Source organism: Ambystoma mexicanum, chromosome 1q (assembly GCF_040938575.1).
Source record: "Ambystoma mexicanum isolate Mex_15411 chromosome 1q, UKY_AmexF1_1, whole genome shotgun sequence".
Classification (NCBI taxonomy): domain Eukaryota; kingdom Metazoa; phylum Chordata; class Amphibia; order Caudata; family Ambystomatidae; genus Ambystoma; species Ambystoma mexicanum.
Window position 1 is genome coordinate 602,630,874 of NC_090922.1, and position 19,620 is coordinate 602,650,493.

General features: G+C 45.8%; 1 protein-coding gene across 1 annotated transcript in view; it reads right to left on the reverse strand.

Moving 5' to 3' along the window:
• Positions 1 to 19,620, reverse strand: part of COP1 (COP1 E3 ubiquitin ligase) — a 1,876,694-nt gene that overhangs the window by 450,293 nt on the left and 1,406,781 nt on the right. The window contains exon 16 of the mRNA XM_069641145.1: positions 8,727 to 8,844. Within this exon, the coding sequence (XP_069497246.1) occupies positions 8,727 to 8,844 (118 nt within the window). The remainder of the gene's footprint in view (positions 1 to 8,726; positions 8,845 to 19,620) is intronic.

Consider the following 19,620-nt stretch of genomic DNA (forward strand, 5'->3'; position numbering starts at 1 on the left):
AGGAGCAGAGTACAGGAGGACTCTTCCCTGCAGACTGCGAACTCGTCCGAGGCGAGGGACTTGGCCTCTGGCTCCCAACCCCCGACAAAAGACGATATGCACTCCTGGTTTAAAGAACTACAAGATAAACTAATGTCAACTGTCCAGGACCAGTTCGCAGCAATCAAGCAGGATATGCAACAGGCAATACAAGGAGTTCAACATGACATTGCCAACCTAGAAGAAAGGACGAACACCCTAGAAAAGATAGTACAAAACGCAGAAGAAGAGGCTCTTCAGAGCGCCGAAACACAAGAGCACCTAGTGCGCCTGACCCATAATCTGGAAATACAGTGCGAAGACCTAGAGAACAGGTCTCGCAGATCGAATATTCGCATCAAAAATATGCCGGAATCGGTCCTGGACAGGGATCTAAAGAAGGCGGTACAGGAGGTCTTCGGGGATATCATCGATGCTCAGGACCCGGAGGCAGTGGGGATCGATCGCATACATAGAGTAGGCCCGAGACGCACGGGGGCACCAGGAGAGAGACCCAGAGACGTCCTGGCGGCTCTGTCCTCCTATCCACAAAAAGAGCTTATTCTACGAAGAGCAAGGCAGATGGATCAAATCAGGATGAACGGGGCAGACATTCAGCTGTTTCAGGACTTATCAGCCGTTACACTCCTAAAGAGAAGAGAGATGGCCCCACTCACGAGGGAACTGGTCACAAGAGAGATAAAATATAAATGGACATTCCCTTTCGGTCTGCTGTTCGACTGGGATGGGAAACAAAGGAGGGTGACCTCCATGGAAGAGGGGCTAACCATATTGGACATCCAGTCAGGGGAGTCCTTGACCAGAAAGGATAGAAAAAAGGGGGAACTACAAAACAGACCGGGGGGATGGGAAATGGTCCGACAGAAAAGAAAACGGCGCGGAGGGGGAAGGGATGGGTCAAGCGAAATAAAGTAGAGGATGCAAATATAAAAGAACATGAGACCCGGGGCTCTATAGCTGAAGGCAGCTTATGGAACGGCACCCAATGATGGAATTCGCAAACGACAGACATAGTTGGCCCGGCATGGAGCCGGAACAACCCACATTAAGGTCAAGGAATGATGCGGGGTTTAGGACTCCCCACTAAGTTAACCTCGAGCCTACAGAGGGCTGGGAGCGACAGGCGGAACGCCAAAGCTACCTTAGGTACCCGTGCCCTCCTCGGGTGTAAAGTTGGAACTAAGTTTATGGTTGAGGGACTTATTTACAGTTTGGGGGGGGAGGGAAGATCTTCCGGAAGAGAGAAGGGGAAACTTAACTCGGGCTTAACACATGTACAACCGGACTATCTGAAATGGGGAAGATACGATTTGTAACTTTAAATGTAAGGGGCCTGAACTCCCCGGTGAAGCGGAAAAAAGTGGAGATCATGTTAAGAAGAGAAAAGGCGGATGTGCTATTGTTCCAGGAGACCCACATTAAAGCTCAAGATAGGGGGAAAATACGCCTGAGAGGCTACGAGATAATAGCACAATCCAATGCAGCGGAAAAAAAGGCAGGAGTGTTGATTGCTGTGAAGGGAGCATAGAAGTAAAGGTGATCGACAAAACTTCAGACAAGGATGGAAGGTATGTTTTTGCCAATATCAAACTACACAACGCCCTTCTGACACTGGCTTCCATTTATGCCCCAAACTCGGGCCAAGATGGCTTTCTGAGGGACACTATGGGGAAGCTGGAGGGGTACGCGAAGGGGGAAATGATTATAGGAGGAGACCTTAATATGGCCTGGTACCCCCACTCTGACCGTAGCGCGAGCGGACCCCTCCACCAGAGCGCCCCCTCTCAGCGTCTGAGAAAACAGATGGAAGGTATGGCCCTGTGGGATGCATGGAGGGAACATAAAGGTCAAACCAAGGGATACACCTACTTTTCACACGTTCACAACACAATGTCTAGAATAGACTACTTCTGGGTGTCAGTGGGGATCCTGGGTAAAATACAAGACCTGGAACTGGGCCCCATTTCCCTGTCGGACCATGCACCCCTCTGGTTGGATCTGTCGACTCCAAGGAACGAAAAGAGAATATGGAGATGGACACTCCCACAAGAAATACTATCTGACCCAGTGATGGGAGAATCCATAAGGGAAAAAATAGAAGAATTCTTTGATCATAACGACACGGGGGAGGTCTCCCTGAGCACCGTATGGGAGATGTGCAAGGCTGTAATCAGGGGCTACTTAATAGCCCTCAAAGCGACAAGGGATAAACAAACACGGCAGTGGGAGTCAGAACTGGAAAAGAAGCTGTCAGATATCCGGGAAGAATTATTGGCAAACCCCACAAGAGACTTAAAAAAGACACTCAAACACACCGAGGGTCAACTCGAACATCTCCGTAGCAAACAAGCCCAGAGATCTCTCCTATACCTCAAACAGAAATACTACATAAAAGCCAACAAGGCAGACCGGCATCTCGCCCGACTGCTCTCGTCGAAGCGGAACGTAACGACCATCAGGAATGTCAAAAATGCGCACAGGGATACGCTAACGAACTCCGAGGATATAGGGAACACATTCAGGGAATTCTATCAGAACCTGTACTCCACAGAGAACCCGAATGAAGCTGACCAAAACAGATTCCTGACATCGATCCCCTTTCAGAAAATATCAGAAGAAGCCAGAGTAGACCTGGAGGCCCAGATAACCGAAAGTGAAGTGAAGAAGGCGATAATGAGCCTCCGACACAACAAAGCACCCGGCCCGGACGGCTTCACAGCCCCATTCTACAAAAAATATGTAGACATCCTCTCCCCATTCCTCACTAGACTACCAAACACCTTCAAAGATAGTGGGAATGTTACCCCATCTATGAACGAGGCAAAAATGTTGGTTTTCCATAAACAAGGGAAGGATCCCTCCCTCCCGGGCTCATACAGACCTATTGCCCTAATTAACCTAGACTCAAAAATCTACACCAAAATCCTGGCGGCCAGGCTCTCCCCACTGCTCCCCTCCTTAATTAACCCAGATCAATCGGGATTCATTCCGGGAAGACAGACACATGACAACACCAGAAGGCTAGCCCACCTCATAGAGAAAATTAAATTCTCCCGCACCCCTGCAGTACTACTTTCTTTAGATGCCGAAAAGGCGTTCGACCGTGTAGAATGGTCAATGCTCTTTAAAACCCTGGTGCACATGGGATTTGGGAACCAATATATTAACATGATCAAAGCCAATTACTCCTCCCCCTCTGCTAGGATAGCGGTAAATGGAGAGATAACGGAGAGGGTGGAAATCTCCAGGGGAACGAAACAGGGCTGCCCGCTTTCACCACTCTTGTATGCGCTATTCCTAGAACCCCTACTTATTAAAATTAGGGAAACAGACCAAATCAGGGGGATCGAGATGGCGGGGAGACAACATAAGGTTATAGCCTATGCGGATGACATGCTATTGGCACTGGAGGACCCAACCCACTCGGCCCCAGCGGCGTTCCACCTACTAGAGCTATTTGGGAACATATCTGGCTTAAGAATAAATAAAAAAAATCAGAAATGCTTATATTAGCCGGGAGCAGTGAAACACTGGGAAGGGAGGCAGACCATTTGGACATAAAGGTCGCGGAGGAGGGCATAAAATATTTGGGCATAACACTCACTCACAAGGTAGAGACATTGTATAAAAAGAACTATCCCCGACTCCTAGCCAGGATTCAAAAAGATTTAGAGAGGTGGAATCCCCTAAATATTTCTTGGTGGGGGAGAATTCAATCGATAAAAATGAACATCCTCCCTAAAGCGCTGTATTACTTCCAATCCCTGCCGGTTGGGGTCCCTGACTCCTTTTTCAGAGCCCTAGCCAAGTCGGTCTCATCCTTCATATGGAACAGGAAACCCTCCAGAGTATCCAGAACTATCCTCACATCCAACATTAGGGAAGGGGGCTTGGCACTCCCACACTTTAAGAACTACTACCAAGCGGCACAACTCAGGATCCTGAAAGAATGGCTAGGGGATAATCAACGAACGATTTGGGTGACACAGGACAGGGCAGTCGCTAGAACGCCACTGGAAGACCTATTATGGACACCAAAGCAGCACAGGCATCCAAATCTGCGCATTAGTGAGATCATGAGGACCACGCTGAACGCCTGGGACGAGCAGACACGGAGAGAGAACATCACCAAGGCTACTGCCCCGTTCACCCCAATCTGTAGAAACCGGCAATTCCCTCCGGGGACTGAGCAAGGGGCTTATGGGAACTGGGAGGAAGCTGGTTGCAGGAAAATAGGGGAGATGTTCGTAGACGGGGAGATGAGATCTTTTGCCGACTGCAAATCACTCTGGAACCTCACAAACGCGGACAGGTACAAATATGAGCAGCTCAGACACTGGCTGACCACGCCTGAGATCACCCGAGCTGCGACAAGAGAGCTTACCGCCTTTGAAAAGTTTCTCCTCACCAACTCAGGAGACAGAAAACTAGTCTCCAATCTCTATAGGTTCATGAATACTCAGGGAGAAGACATCAAGTGGGCATACATGAAAAGATGGGAAAAGACGCTGGGGGTAGTCATCACCACACAGCAGTGGCAGTCGCTATGGGCCGATATCCACAAACTGACCAGAGCAGTACAAACCAAAGAAATGTGGATTAAGATCGTCACGCAATGGCACTACACCCCGGAGAGGCTAAATAGCATGTACCCACATACACCTAATCGCTGCTGGAGAGGCTGTACAGATGCAGGCACGTGGAGACACATCTGGTGGGACTGCCCTAAGGTCAAACTCTTCTGGACAGAAGTAATAGCCGAACTGAAGAAGATCTTCCCAGACGTGGATCGTTACACGGAGAAAACCTGGCTCTGTGAATTCACAGAGCACTATGACAACACACTCACCAAGGCGCAGCGAAAAAGCTTCATGAGCCTACTCATAGCGGCCTGGGCAACAATCGCACAGGGATGGAAAAAAAGAGACCCACCGATGCTGTTCACATGGTTACACAAGGTCTGGTCCCAAATGACCATGGAAAAAATCACACACAATCTCCACGGAACACATAGCTCCTTCATAAAAGAATGGGGAGGAGTGCTAGAATATCTCCAGTCAGACTACATGGCACAGTGGTGCCCGCACTCCATAAAAATAATGGACTTATTCACCTCTTAATCGGCCACGAGTACAATGGAACAATGACTATACTTCCGGAAGAGGGTGGGTGGGGGAGGCGGGACGGGGAGTTGAGGGATTGTTTACCTTTTGCATCACTTATAAACTAATAAAAATATGTTTTAAAAAAAAAAAAAAAGGAAGCAAAAGCCTTCATTTCCAACTGGGGGCCCCCAGTTTTGCACATGAACATCTTTTCCAGTGCTCCAAATTCTTCTACTCCATCTCAGGTGAAAAGGCCACATTGTTGAAAAGAGGTGCAAATAGAGTTAAAAAGAAAAGTAGAAACCCTTGTTTCCAACCGCCTTACTCGCCCCATTCAAGATTTGAGGATTAGTCATGTAAAGTATTGGTTTACAAGCGATCTGGGTAAAGTAGGACACCACTTTGAAAGCCAAGGAATCAAACATAAACAAATCCTCTCCACAGATTGTTCCATGTGCACACAGTGGCATTCACTTTCAACTTGTGTCCAAATCCACCAGGTACCTGAGCTTGAAGGCCACAAAATAGTTAAATGTTAGGGCATTCTACATATCCCCAAATGTTATGTCATAGGAAGATCCTCTATTTTACCCTCGTTTTCCTCCTGTGACATGCAAAATTAAAGAGGTGGTGCTGAGCTGGGATTCATCTAACCTTGGGTTGGAAAATGGTAAAGTCGGGAAAAGGTACAACATGCATGAGAGGATGTTCCTCTTTACAACTGCTATTCTGCCTATACATGAGATATAAAGATGCTGCCAATTTGCCATGTCAGAGTTGATGGAATACATTTTTGTTTAATGTAGTTAACCCTGTGTATAGTGTGCCTTGTTATTCACCCTCCAATATCTAATAGAGTATAAGCAAAGAATGGTTAAGGCCAATAACCGCCTTACTAGTGAGGCTCAGATCAAATACCTCTAATTAGAAGGTGTTCACTTTAACAAGCGACACATTGGAGACAAAAATGATTTCACCTAGCACCACTGAAAGGGAAGAAATTGGGGCAAGTGCTCAAGTGTAACAATCTAGGTAAATACTCATTATATGGCACTGGGCTCCAGTGTATGCAAGTGCTTCATGCACATGCTGCAAAAAGAAAAATTACTTACTAATAATATTCTTTCTACAGATTCTCCTCCTGTGGATTCCTCTTCTTCCCAGATCATCATCCCAGCACCAGCTGCTTAAAATGTTTGAAAGGGGGCATAGTGTGGCTCAACGGCATCCCCTCAACTCCTTCACGCCTCGAGTCCAGGTGTGATGTTGGTGAGCAAACATGTAGCATGCACTTCACCCCCATACCTCAGTTCCCCACCTTTTATCCTTCAAGATCAGCAGCCGAGGGAATAAATTCACATGCACGGAAACGCAAGAAAAGGTTGAGCAGAAGAAAACAACTCAGTTCCTTCTGCTGCATCATATTAATCCTCTCTTTTTATTTGAGGAATAAACAGGCAACAAATTAAAAAGAAATGTAAGGGCTAGGCAGATCAGGATTCGCAATAGCACCCACAACCATTCTACCACTCACCCACAAGAAGGTTAAAGAAGCTTCCATAACGAAGAAGTTAGGGAGGGCAATGAGGAATATATGGGAGAAGGGACTATACATATAACAGTACAGGTAAACAATTTTTCTTTCAATGGATTGCATTCTCCCACAGATTCCTCATCTGGACAGACTCCCAAAGCAGTAAGAACAGCAGGTGGTGGACTGGAAGCTTTATGCCCAAACCTCTAACATCTCTCTACTGAAGGGGGCAACTCTGCCCCGGGTCAAGTCCAGGCTATAGTGTTTTGAGAAGGTATGGAAGGAAGACCATGTGGCAGCCTGGCAAATATCTCTAAACGGGACACCCCTCTGCAAGGCTGATGAGGCACCCACATTTCTGGTACAGTGTGCCTGGAGGAATCTCCTTCCCTGCCCTCTCATAACATTCTAAAATTCACAGAACAATTCATCAAGGGATCGTCTGCTTAGTCACTGCTCGACCCAACCTTGACTGAGAGAAGGCAACAAGTAGTTGGGGGGGTTAGACCCACCCTAACTTTATGTGGTGGCTTGTCAACATTGATCTAAGTGGGTCTGTCATAGGAGCAGCGCATTGATACTTGGTGGTACTTCCTAGACCAATAATCAGAATGTCTCTTTCTACTCCAAATACACAGATCATACTGCAACATACTAAATGGTCTTGAGCCCTGCCTTCCTGAAATCCATCCTAGAGGTTGAATGGATTCCGATTAGCTCTTCTCTCTGCTTAGTCTTAATTTTAGACAAGTGGATTTACTTCTGCTAATTACTGTCTCAAGAAAGTCTCTTTAATGTGGTTGTGTACTGAGGAAAGCCTGAGTAAAGGCGGAAGTGTGTACGAACAATGTTGTTCCCTCTAGCACAAATGCAAAACTGCTGGCTTCGTCAATGCTGTTCCGCTATGGTCTGGCGCCAACTGCCATAGCACTGTGGCACCTGGTATGCTTAAAAGTCACATGTACTTTTTTAAAACAAGTTAGTATTGCTAATTTCGTTTGCAAAGAAGCCCAAGAGCTTTTTCTAAAACTTTATGTTGTATAAAGACGCTAGATATACTGTGACATTTTAAAGCATACAATTTGCGCTTGTGTAAAAGTGAAGTATAGAACCACAAACTGTTCTTCGAGCTGGACTTTAAACTTTTTAAAACATTCAGGTGATTCTTTTTCCATAATTCATCGCTTACAGAGTGTGAGAGCATGGTTTGTAGTTATGCTCACACTGTATATTGTGTGTTGTCCTGCTGCTGCCTGTGTTTTACCTAGTCTGCATTGATGTGAGGAAGGTTTCACTATGCTGCATTTGCAATCTGAACTCATAAAACACTAGGAATGGTGTATATCGCATCACACTGAAAAACAATACGTTATTTTATGTTAATAGACTTTTAGACTGAAGCAAATCACGGCTGTGGTAGTTTCAGAGAGCCTACGATGGCATGCGGAGTGGCATACTGTGAATCCACCGGGGAAGATAGTAAAAGAACAAAACTACATGTTAGAAAAAGTCCTACCTTTGACAATTCTTTCTTTATGGAAAATGAAAAAAACAGTCATTACCACCATATTAAACATACAGCAGGGATAGTTTAATCAAATTTCAAAATCTAAGAGTTATTTAAAGATCCTCTGAATGTTCGGTCTCCCTTGCTAGTAAACTGCCTGAATAAAAAATAACCATAAGGCCCTAAAGACGGCATATGTGTTGGAGCATCAGCAGGGAGACCAGTCACAATTCAAGTAAAGCTTATACAGGTACCAGCAACACATGAGGGAACCTCTGCATGTTGGAAAAATAGGTGCATGTTGGGTAAAAGTGGGAGATCACAAGCAATACAGCAGAGAGATTACCAATTTCCCCCAACTGCCCTTCCAAATGTACAACCAATTTATCGTGTCTTACCCACTCGTCAGTCGGACAGTTGCTCATCATTTTTATCTCTATTGTAAGACACCTGCTACAGGATTGTCACAAATATAGTAGTTACTGGCCGAAAACACCTTTCTCACAAGAAATACAAATACAATATCGTTTGCACTACTTACGCGGAGACTATTTCTTCACCATTGACAAATTTGGCATAAGAGACAGCTTTGCGGTGGCCTTTGAACACCATGATTGGCTGTTTTGTGTTGCGCAGGTCGTAGTAGTGGACACAGTGATCTACAGAAGAAGAGAGGAGTCTTAAGTGGGTGAAGCTATTTTTTTTGTCATTTATTCGTGAAAGTAAATCATTATTACAGAAGTGTGACTTTTTGTGCCACCTTCATGCTCTGTTTCAAATCACAGTCGGATGCAATCTGTCAGGATAACATCCCATGGCACATTCCACACCAATCACAAATGAAAGCTACAATAGGGTGCAAGCATGTGTCAAAAGATATAATGACTTACCTCTGGTAATGTTCGTTCTGATGAATACAATAACTCCTCTCAAAGATTCCTCATATTTTGTAATATCCCCTGACACAGTCTGCTCTGAAATGTTTTAATAAAGGCACCAGGTGTGATGGTGTTGCTCATCAAGTCTCCCCCAGCACCGCCCAGTGCAAAAGTGTTGTCATCTCTGTGTACAGTTGGGGGAGAATTTGCCATTTTCCTCAGTCCCAACATTTTTTTACATCAGCAAGAGCAGGGAGCAGAAGAACCATTACAAGAAAGGAAAAAGTATCTCAGTCATTCAATAACAATTTCAATATTGAGAACATTAACTCAGAGGGTAAAGCTGGAGGCGATGAGGAATCTGTGAGAGGAATTATTGTATCCATTAGAGGAGCATTACCAGAGGTAATTTATTTTTATAATGGATACATTCCTCCTTCAGCTTCCTGCTCTTTTGAAAGACTCCCCAAACTGCATCCAAATTCAAAGAAGAGGGAGGAGGCCAAAATTCTTTAAGTACCAAGAAATTCTTACAGTACTGAAGCAACTCTGGCATCCTCACCAGTAAAGGAACCTAAATGATAGTGCTTGATGGGTACACCTCACTGCAAAGGCAAAGTAAAAGCTAGTCCCTCGTAGAGAGTGCTTGAATGATCTATGGTGAGCTATTTGGTAGTATATATTTATGCAGAGCATGACCAAGCTGGAGATGATAGGATTAGATACAGCCTTTGTAAGGTAACATTCAAACAACCAGACCAAGAAATGACAACTGTCTAGGGAAAAAAAGGCTAGGTGCACCCTTTTGTGAGAAGAACAATAGCTTTATTTGTATATAAAAAGGAAATGGTGACAGTTATAAGTCCACTACCGCAGAGCTCTCCCTCTTCTTCAAAGAAAACAGTGTGTTACAACTGCAAAAATGCCATAACTTCGAGGTCAGTCTGGTCCTTGCGAATAAAGCAACTCTTTTCTCATCCTAGCCACACAGGCGCCCCAATCATGCCTCCCCACTGGAATCTTATAAGAGCTGGCATCACTCTTTGCTCTCCCTGGTAAAATCATGGGCCTCGTTGTCCTCTGTTCCCCCCTTATCAGCTACTCCTCCCAAGGGGTAGGACTGGGTTTCTGGCAGGTCTCACTAATCAGCCTAATTTGTGAAGGATTTAGGAGTTTTACTCATGGGCATCTGGTAGTTCAGATGGGATGGCCATTATCCTGGGGGGAGTTGGTGTCCTAAATCTCAAATTGTTTTTTGGCAGCTTAAGACCGCTGCCCTGGCTCCCATGGGTGTGTCCTTCACGACCGGCCGCAGCCCTACTCATATCTGACTGTTCACATTCCTACCGAATTTCGCAAAGCTTCTAACAGGATACATTTGTGTGTATGTACATGTTCCCTGCCTCACCTGAATTATTTGAGCATGAGGCCTTGTTGTTCTGTGTTTCCAACATGGCCTGCGAGGATGCAGGCCTACCCTTGAATACAGTGTTGATTCATGCTATGTGTGTTATGCGCATGCAATGTATTTGCCTAGCACTCAAGCTTGTTGTTAGTTTTCCCTTAAACCTATGCAAGTTTCTACAATAAACATGCCACGCACCATTCACCTCTACCCACAAGTCTCCCCCTGACCCCCTGTATCCGCTTATGTGCATTTCCTATGTACTAATATATTTTCTGCAATCTGAATCGTTTGGGGTGGGCTGGGATCTGAACGTGCATCCCAACATTCCCCCTTTAGTTAACATCCATTTACGAATCCTTCCTTCTCTCTCCTTCTATCTACTTCATCCTTAGGGACCCACACTCTACATACGAGACATAAGCTTTCCCTATTTCAGGCATACTTCTCGTGGGTACACGGGAGGTAAATACAACCTCCATCACCTGCTTAATCCACCCAGTGCTCCATATAATTCCCTGGCTCTGGTGGGGGCAAAGTCAAGGTCCCCACTGGATCTACTGGTCGTTCAATTCTGACCATATGTGGCTTATTTGGGTTCTCTGTCGGAACCTGCCTATTCTTTGTAGCTGGGAGAGTCATTCCAGCCCCAATAGTAACCATCATCATTGCACTGTTCGGGACAGTCTTGGCACAGCATCGAAGTATCATTTGCCACGTGCAGAATAACACCAACAGGAGCAACACAACCGATGCCAACATTTTCACCACTGCTCAGAGCAATGTCAATGCCCACGAGAATAATGTGTCGAACCAATCTGCAGCCTACACCCCTGCTTCACTTTCCATATCAGTCTTCAACTTGTGCAAGGCCCCTATAATGTGTGTCAAGTATCGGTTTTCTGCATCATTTGTGGTGACCTATGTACAGCAAGACAGTCCAAATCTTTTTACACCCCCCCCCTACTTCACCACCAGAAGATCCAAAAAGTACCGGTTCTGGAGTGTCATCAACCGGATTGCCCGCAATTCACTCTTAATAGCATTCAGGCCTTGTTCAGTATTATTTGCCAGCTGCATCATCTCTCACCTTACAATCTGCAACCATTTTGCATTTGCTGCGGCCTGAACTCCTGGCATCACAAAGGAGGCGAAGAACACCTATGTTTTGGTGTACAGGTAGTATTTGTCTGGGATTACGTTGAGCAGCTTGAATGAATCTTCAGACAAATAATTTGATCTCCTCCTCCGTATCTTCAGTGAGCGCTTCTTCCTCTTCGCCCAGGGGGGTTGGGTCAGAGCTTGGTTTTGTTATGGTATACCATTCTTGGATGCAGTTGTTAAATGAGCTTCGGGTACCACAAGAATTGCTGAGTGTAATGTTGTTAATGCACAAGCGCCTCGCCATAATGGTGGAGGTATGTTTACTGACCGCATACCCAATAGAGAGCTATAAGAGCTGCCGTTCCTTTAGCAAGATCTGAATGAACATGTTTTATTGCATTTGATGTTATTCCCAACGGGACTAGTCCCAGGTCTTCAAAAGGAAAACTCATTATTCAGCTGCTTGAACTTTCACTGGTACCAGTTGTGTCTCAATCCATGTTAGTTTTGACACATGTATGGCCCATATTGTAAAACAGTTCTTATTGATATTCCATATCACTTCTGCAAATCCTGCCAACCCCCCTGCAGCTCATCCGTTTGACATGAACAGCACTCCTTCCCATTTCAACATGGGTCATGGTTTGCACTGAGGAGCACTAGCTTCTCTGGCACATCTTTCTTCGTCCTTGTTCATAAGTACAACTTGTACCTTGTGCCCCTGGTCAAACTGCAAACTCGACAGCACAAGATTAACCAAACACTGGGCTTCCAAGGGTGGCCTCTCCTGGGTACTAACATTGTGGGTGGACCTGACACATGGGGGATGAGGGAACAGACTTAGCAGCTCCCGTTATACCTCGGTTTCCCCAATGAGCGCATGTGGCTGTAAAACATATTACTAAATTCTGGATGGTGCACATCATAGTATCAAAAACAACTCCTTTGTATTGAGCATATTCATTTTCTTCATCTAGTCCCCTTTTAAGCCACAACTTTAATTGCCATAATATTGTGTCCCGTATACGTGTTCTCTTGAAATTTGCTACAGTAGTCATAACATCATCAGTGGGGGTTGTAAAATCATAAAAATCCCTATGTGCACATATCCCTATACTACACCCCCCCCGTTATATGTCCTAACCATATAAACTCACTTGACAAATACAAAAATATGCCAAACATAAACCCAGAGTAGAGATAAAAAAGGACCCTCGTACAGTGAGACCTGTAGAACAACTTGAGTGTACTGGAAAAGGGAGAGATAAACTGTGTAATATCAATGGAAAAAGTCATTTTCGTCAGTATAAAAAAGAACAAATATAGCAGTGCATCAATATTACAACATACAAGTATACACATATATTGGGCCACTGGCTCTATGATAAAGGTGTGAGAAACCGACTGCAACAATAAACAAACAACCACAAATCTTGTTTCCTTCTTCATATAGTAATTTACAAGAAACATTCACATATACTCAAAGAAGGAGGTGATGTATGGGGTGCCTTCCTGACATCGGAGAGGTGCTCCAATACTGTAGTTCCTTCATCTTGACTGCAAATGGAGTGGCATAAACTACTGTGTAAGGTCTGTTGTAGCGCGGTTCACTCTATGTGTGGACAAAGTTATGCACGTAGATAGCACCCCCTGGTTGCAGCTGAAGCAGTGGCGAGCTCACAGAATCCAGCGCAGCGCTGATTTCTTCTTTTGCTCGTTGTAGCAGTATCTGTCGAGACAGACATTTGATTGATTTTGTCAAAGCAGTTAAGTATAATTGGACCTCATCACCTAGAATTGACGCAGCCATGTGAGCATCGGAAACAGTCCGAACAGGTTATAGCGGCGTGTGCATAAGTCTCCCCATCACTATTCTGTGAGGGGAGAGGTGATGGTCTTTGCAGGGCTGAGTGCTTAAACTGAAAAGGGCCAAAGGCAAGCAATGGACCAATTCTTTTTAAGCCCAACACATAACGTGGCCTTCAATAGACTGTATATACTGTCGACATCGCTGTTGGCCTAAGGGTGGTAAATGTAGCACATCTTGTGTTTGATCCCTAAAAGAGGAGCAATTTCCTTAAACAGCTCATTGAAGAAGAGGGTACCGTTATCACTTCTAAGAGTGTCACACACTCACCATCGAGGTAACACTTCACTTAACAAAAATGTAGCTGTCGATTTGTCATCAGGATGTGTTCATGGACCAGTCTCAATCCAACGGGAGAAGGGGCACACCACAAATATAGCATAATGAAATGTGTTGCAGCATTCTCCCATGTCGGTAAAATCATTATGAACATCTCGAAACGACCACTTTGGCAGGCCAGTGTGGCCTGTAGCGTCGTCACTGTTTGCCTCGTGTTATATGTCTTGTCTGATTGTACAATTTGATGTAAACACACTTAAAAATTCCCATATATTTTGCACGCACCAATCCTCCTGTATATCAGCAGCGATGTGCTGCTTCGACATATGCAAGGGGTAGTGCAGCTGGTCAAATGCTACTAAAGCCAACTCCTGAGGCATTACTACATTCCCTGTTCTACCCTGTCTCCAAACTAGGTGTGTAGGAGACTGTGCACAACCCCTCCTATGCCACAGTAACTTCTCACTCGGCGGTGCTTGAGTCTGCAATTTTATAACTTCAGTAATGATAGTGCAGTATACGGAACCTGTATTTACAATTGAATACTGACAAGTGATGGGCGCTCAGGGATATCTGGCACTGGTGAATAGGCGGCCAATTTTGCGCCCATGTCTGCTGCATTGTTACGGAGTGAAACAAAGTCCCTGCCGTTAGTATGGATGACACACTTGACGATTGCGGCAAGTGATGGCTGTGAGAGAGCATGAATCAATCTGTCGAAGAGAGCTGCATGCTGTACTGGACACCCGTCTGCTCTCCAAACCCTCTTTTCATCCACATCGACAATCCCGAGTGCACAGTTGTCATCACACATGCTGAATCTGAAAAGATTGTTACTCGACATCCGAGCACTGCCTCTAGAGCCTCAATGAGAGCAATGAGTTCTGCCGCCTGGGCAGAATAATGCCCCGGTAGCCGCAGTTGAATGAAAATCTCATACTTTCCATCAACCAACGAGACCATTGCTGCCCCTGTATGTCACTGGCCTGTCTCCTGATCAATAGTGGATAACCCATCCGCAAAGAATATCTAACCATCGTCCAAAGCACAGTCTCGTGATATAGGTATGTTATCGTCCGGGCCTTGGTACGTGGCACAGTCATTAACATCGTCTGAGTCAGTAATGGGTGCTGTCAAAAAGGTGGCAGGATTTGCTATCTTGCAACAAACAATGTGGATGCATGGGCTGGAAAGAATAACTTAATACGCTAATAATCTCTTAATTATTACAAACACTGCGTGTTCTACGTAGAGTTACTGAGAAGCCCATAGTAACAGTGGCTGACTTCCCAATAGCAAAAGCAGCTGCAGCTGAAGCTTGTTCACAGGGAAACTATCCTTGCATTACAGAGTCTAGTATACCGCTATAATACACTGGTGAGTTATGACCCATAGAACTGTGTTGTGTCAAAACTGCTGTCATCCTTTGACCATCTGAGTGTGAAAAGAGAAATAATTCTTTAGTGTAGTCAGTGGTTGCAAGGATAGGGGCTGTGGAAATAACATCCTTCAACTCTTGGAAACTAGTAAGCATTTCATCAGTCCAAATAATGGTATTTTCCGTCCATTGGGCCTCTTTGAGGGCTTGCAGCAGTGGTCGAGCATATGATGACTAGTCGAAGAGTCCCTTTCTTACCATTAACTGAAATCAATTGGCCTAAATACAACTCTTCCTGTTGACAGTACTGCAACTTTGCTCTATCCACCTTGAACCCTTTGTCAGCCAACAACTGTAGTAATGCGATCGAATCTTCCCTGCACTGTTGCTCTGTAGTGCTACACACCAATACGTCATCCACATATGAATGATGGTACTTGGAACTTGAATGTTACCTAAATCTTCATTGCAGAACCCTGGGGGAATCACAGTACCCCTATGGAAGCCTAGTATGTTGGAACCGCCTTCTGGAAAACAAACACAGTGAGGTATTGAGAATCCGGGTGTTATGGGACTGAGAAAAAGGCGTTTTAGAGATCAACAACAGTGAAGTGTGTGGCCGCAGTGGCCATGTTACAATATTGTGGCAGGATTAGGGACCCCCAGGAAATTCAGCTGTACCACATCATTAAGTGGGTGGAAATGCTGAATCAATCTCCAACTTGCCGCCTTTGATTTTTTCACAGGCTAAATAGTCGTACTGCATGGAGAATTGAATGGAACTATAATGCCCCGGTGTAAAAGGGCCATGATGGTGTCATAGATTCCCTTATCAGCTGCTTTGGATAGGGGGTATTGTTTAACTCTGGGTAGCACTGCACCTGGCTTCAATTTGATGCGTATTGGTACAACACTCCACAGGAGCCCTACATCATGAGGGTTACTCGTCCACAATTTGTCAGGTACTTGAGATAAGTCCTCTTCGGCAAATGAAGGGGCACTCCCTACCAATAGCATGGGACATGTCGATACTGTATCATGTCACAATGGAAGCACACTACCAATATTATCACCCCATCATTGTCCTTATTCTTAAAGGGGTCCTCATCTGTTATGTCTCTCGGGGGCTTGGCTGGGTCAATACACTAAATCGTGTGCCATTCTACCTCATCAATGTCTGTTGCTATTAACACAATTATTTCCTTCGACACCAGCACTCCTATGTCAAGCATGATAGTAGTTCATGCAATGAGTTCTTGGGGCTGGGCGGTCTGAACAGAAATTTGAAGCGCACCACCAGAACTGGTTGGCCGCCTGCGTTACTGCACTAAGAAGTACTGTGATCCCATACATGAACAAATCAGGGGCCGCTGGTATTCCTCTCCCCATTACTTCATTTCCCAAAGCAAGTATGATCAACATAACCCTAACATACCAAATACCGAGGGTCGAACACACCACTTCTCTCTCAGTAAACAAGAGGGTCATGTTGAGCTTACTTAAGATGCCCCTAACAAGTAGATTGATTTGGGTTGCGGTATGACTTTGTCCCCTACTTTAAGGGGCAATTGTTTTGTAAACTGAACCGACTGTACTCCCCCTGAGAAGTGCTTTGAGTCGATTACATCGCCTGACAAAAGGAATCTTCCCTCACTAATGAATGGTTTCGTTGCACCTGTAGCCACCATGAAGATGAATGGTGTATTGCCTATCTCCACACCCACCAAAGGTTCCTCTTCTGGGTTGACAGTGACCGACAGAAAGCTAACGCTTTCTGTGGGCTGTCCTAGTCCGGGTATGTGTTTGTGCCTGGAAAAACAAATGGGTTCCCTCCAAAGGCAGTGGCCCCTGGATAGTGCGTCACTGTGACGTTGGGTACCGCATTACTGTTCTGCAGTTGGGGGCCCTCCTGCTGCCCTGGTTGTACTGCGTATGTTGGTGCGCCACCAGAGCCTGGGGCAGGCCGCTGCAGAAATGACGGTGGAGGAGCAGGCAGGGCCATGGCCAGTGGCACACAATAGGGAACGGCCAGGTGTGCTTCCACATAAGGCTTGGGGTACGGGGACGGACCTCCCCGAGGGGATGGGTATGGCTGCTGCATAGGATATGCAACTATTTGTCTATTCCTGCTTTCTCTCAAAAAGTGGCCCCTCCACCCACATGCAAATGTTGTCCCACTCCACCTCCCCGTGGCCCCATTCCTCTGAACTCATCTTGTCCTCCTGGGGCCTGTGAAAACACTGGTCTTCTCTGCTGAAACTGCCCTGGAAAACCTCCATAGTACTGAGGCTGGCACCCATCGTTCCAATCATATTCTCCTCCCCTGCAAGGCGCAGCTGGTACATCCGTCTGGACCGCCGAAGGCTCTACCTGCCCTTCTTTCTGTACCGCAGTCACTGCCCCTTCCAATGCAACATTCACCAGCTTCTTCTGCACCAGTTTCACTTCCTCTATTTGTGCGCGGTGAGACGTTTCATTCTCTTTCAACCATTTGAAGTGATGTACAGAAATTGATTAACTATTTCAGGCCAGCCCTTAGCTTTAATCCCCACTATCTTATCAAGAGTCTTGTGTACTTCCTCCGGGAGTACTCTTTTCACTCCGAGAATGGAATCCCGTCTCTGCCCTCCACATTTCCTGTATTTGCAAAATATACAGAGCGGGGTCTAATGACACTGAAATGCATCCCATCATGGCCATCTTCCCCCAACTTCACTCCAAGGTACCATGCTTCGACCCAAATGGCATCAGCCTGATCCCCCCCAATATTGAAACAAACGTTTCAGATCCCCCACAGCTAAAGTTGTACTAACTGCCTGCTTGTCAAAGGCATATATCCACTTACCTGCTCCAGTGATGAGAGACAGGAGTGCGTTTATCAGATTATTTTGGTCCATGTGGGCCAATGGTATGTACTGAGCCCTTCCCCGTCCCTTGTGCAATAATGGGAACTGCGCCCACACTGTCTTAGTCACTTTCTTCTTCCCCGCCCACAATCTTTTACTCACTTTTCATCACTGCCATACGCCCATACCTATTTCTTAATCTAGGTCCCTACAAACTCTCAACCCACATTGAAATTGCAGGCGGCTGTTACCAGTCTTCCAACTCATCCACAGTATCCCACTCTTCATCCCCTGCTCGTGTACGTTCCTACTCATCAGATTGTACTGTCCCATAATCCAAACTGTTTGCCTGCCTTCTCCTTCTTTCTTCCCTCTCTTTCTCTATGTGCATATGCTTAATGGCAATACTTTCTATTGGAAACAAAATGTCTCCTGCTCTCCATTTGTCAGTCCCGACAGGTGCTCGTTGCCCATCTCTCCTATCTTAACATTAGCCTGGCTCCTTTCTTAACGCTTCCTCCAGCTCCTTCTGTGGTTTCCTATCCATTTCTTCCTGTGTTCTAGCACTCGCAGCTGCAGACGCTATAGTGTTGGGGAGGTTATGATACTGGGCTGGTATGGGTGGTGGGGGGAGCGGTAGTGGGCAAATGGACATAAGTGGGATTTGTGTATCCTGATGCAGCACGGGTTGGGTAGCACCCTAGCAGTGGAGACTGACCTGTTTCTGCAGGGGACACAGGGGCACTCCGGGAGCTAGGAGTGGTAGTGGTCGGGACACAGGTTGTGGGCGGCCCATTCACCATCTTCGGGGGATCGATAGGGACATCTTCTAAGTCTTCCACCATTTTCCACAATTCTAACACGTCCTTTTTGTTTTTCAACTTTTTCCCTCTGTACCTAGCTGCCACCAAAAAAGTATACATATGGCTCAAAATATCTTTATTGTTTGTTCCCTGTTCCAGCCATGGCTCATACATCCCTCCTTTACTCTCTGCGAGCGAGCCATTCTTTGTGATATTTAAAAATGTATTCTCGGTACAAAGGAAGAGCTTTACACAAATACTTGAACAGGGTTGCTGGCTCCATTGCAGCTGCCCCCCTATCACCATTATACAATATTTCTACTGATGCCACCCCGAACCAGTGGGGCTGCTCTCACCCGTTACCCCACTTGCCCTCCCGCTGCCAATGCCCCACCCTTCCACATCACTCTCCTGCACTCCTCTCGCGCACGTCCTCACACCACCCGCAAATCTCCTCTCACACAGGAAAATCAGGCCCTCCCTCTGCCTCTCTGTGTCACAATAAAGCAAGCAATAAATAAATCACAATAAAGACTACTTTTTCGGTCAAACCCTCCCTATATACTGGGTGAGGAGATACCAGGGCCACAAAGGGCCTCTAAAACTACATTTTGTTCTCACGCCCTCCTTTTACTGGGCTGAGAGATCCCACGCCCACTAAATATGTAGAGCATCTATCTGAACCTTTTTTCTTAGCTACACAGTGCTGTCTTCTTCCCTAATAAAAAAGGAAAGGGTCCAGTTACACCACAATCCTCTGGATTATGACCAAACCAACCTATATACAATGTCACGTGGTCTTCCACTCATTCCTCGCTCACTGCACTTACACCATTCCTCACAGCCCCAAACACTCATACTCCCCTCTCTTACCC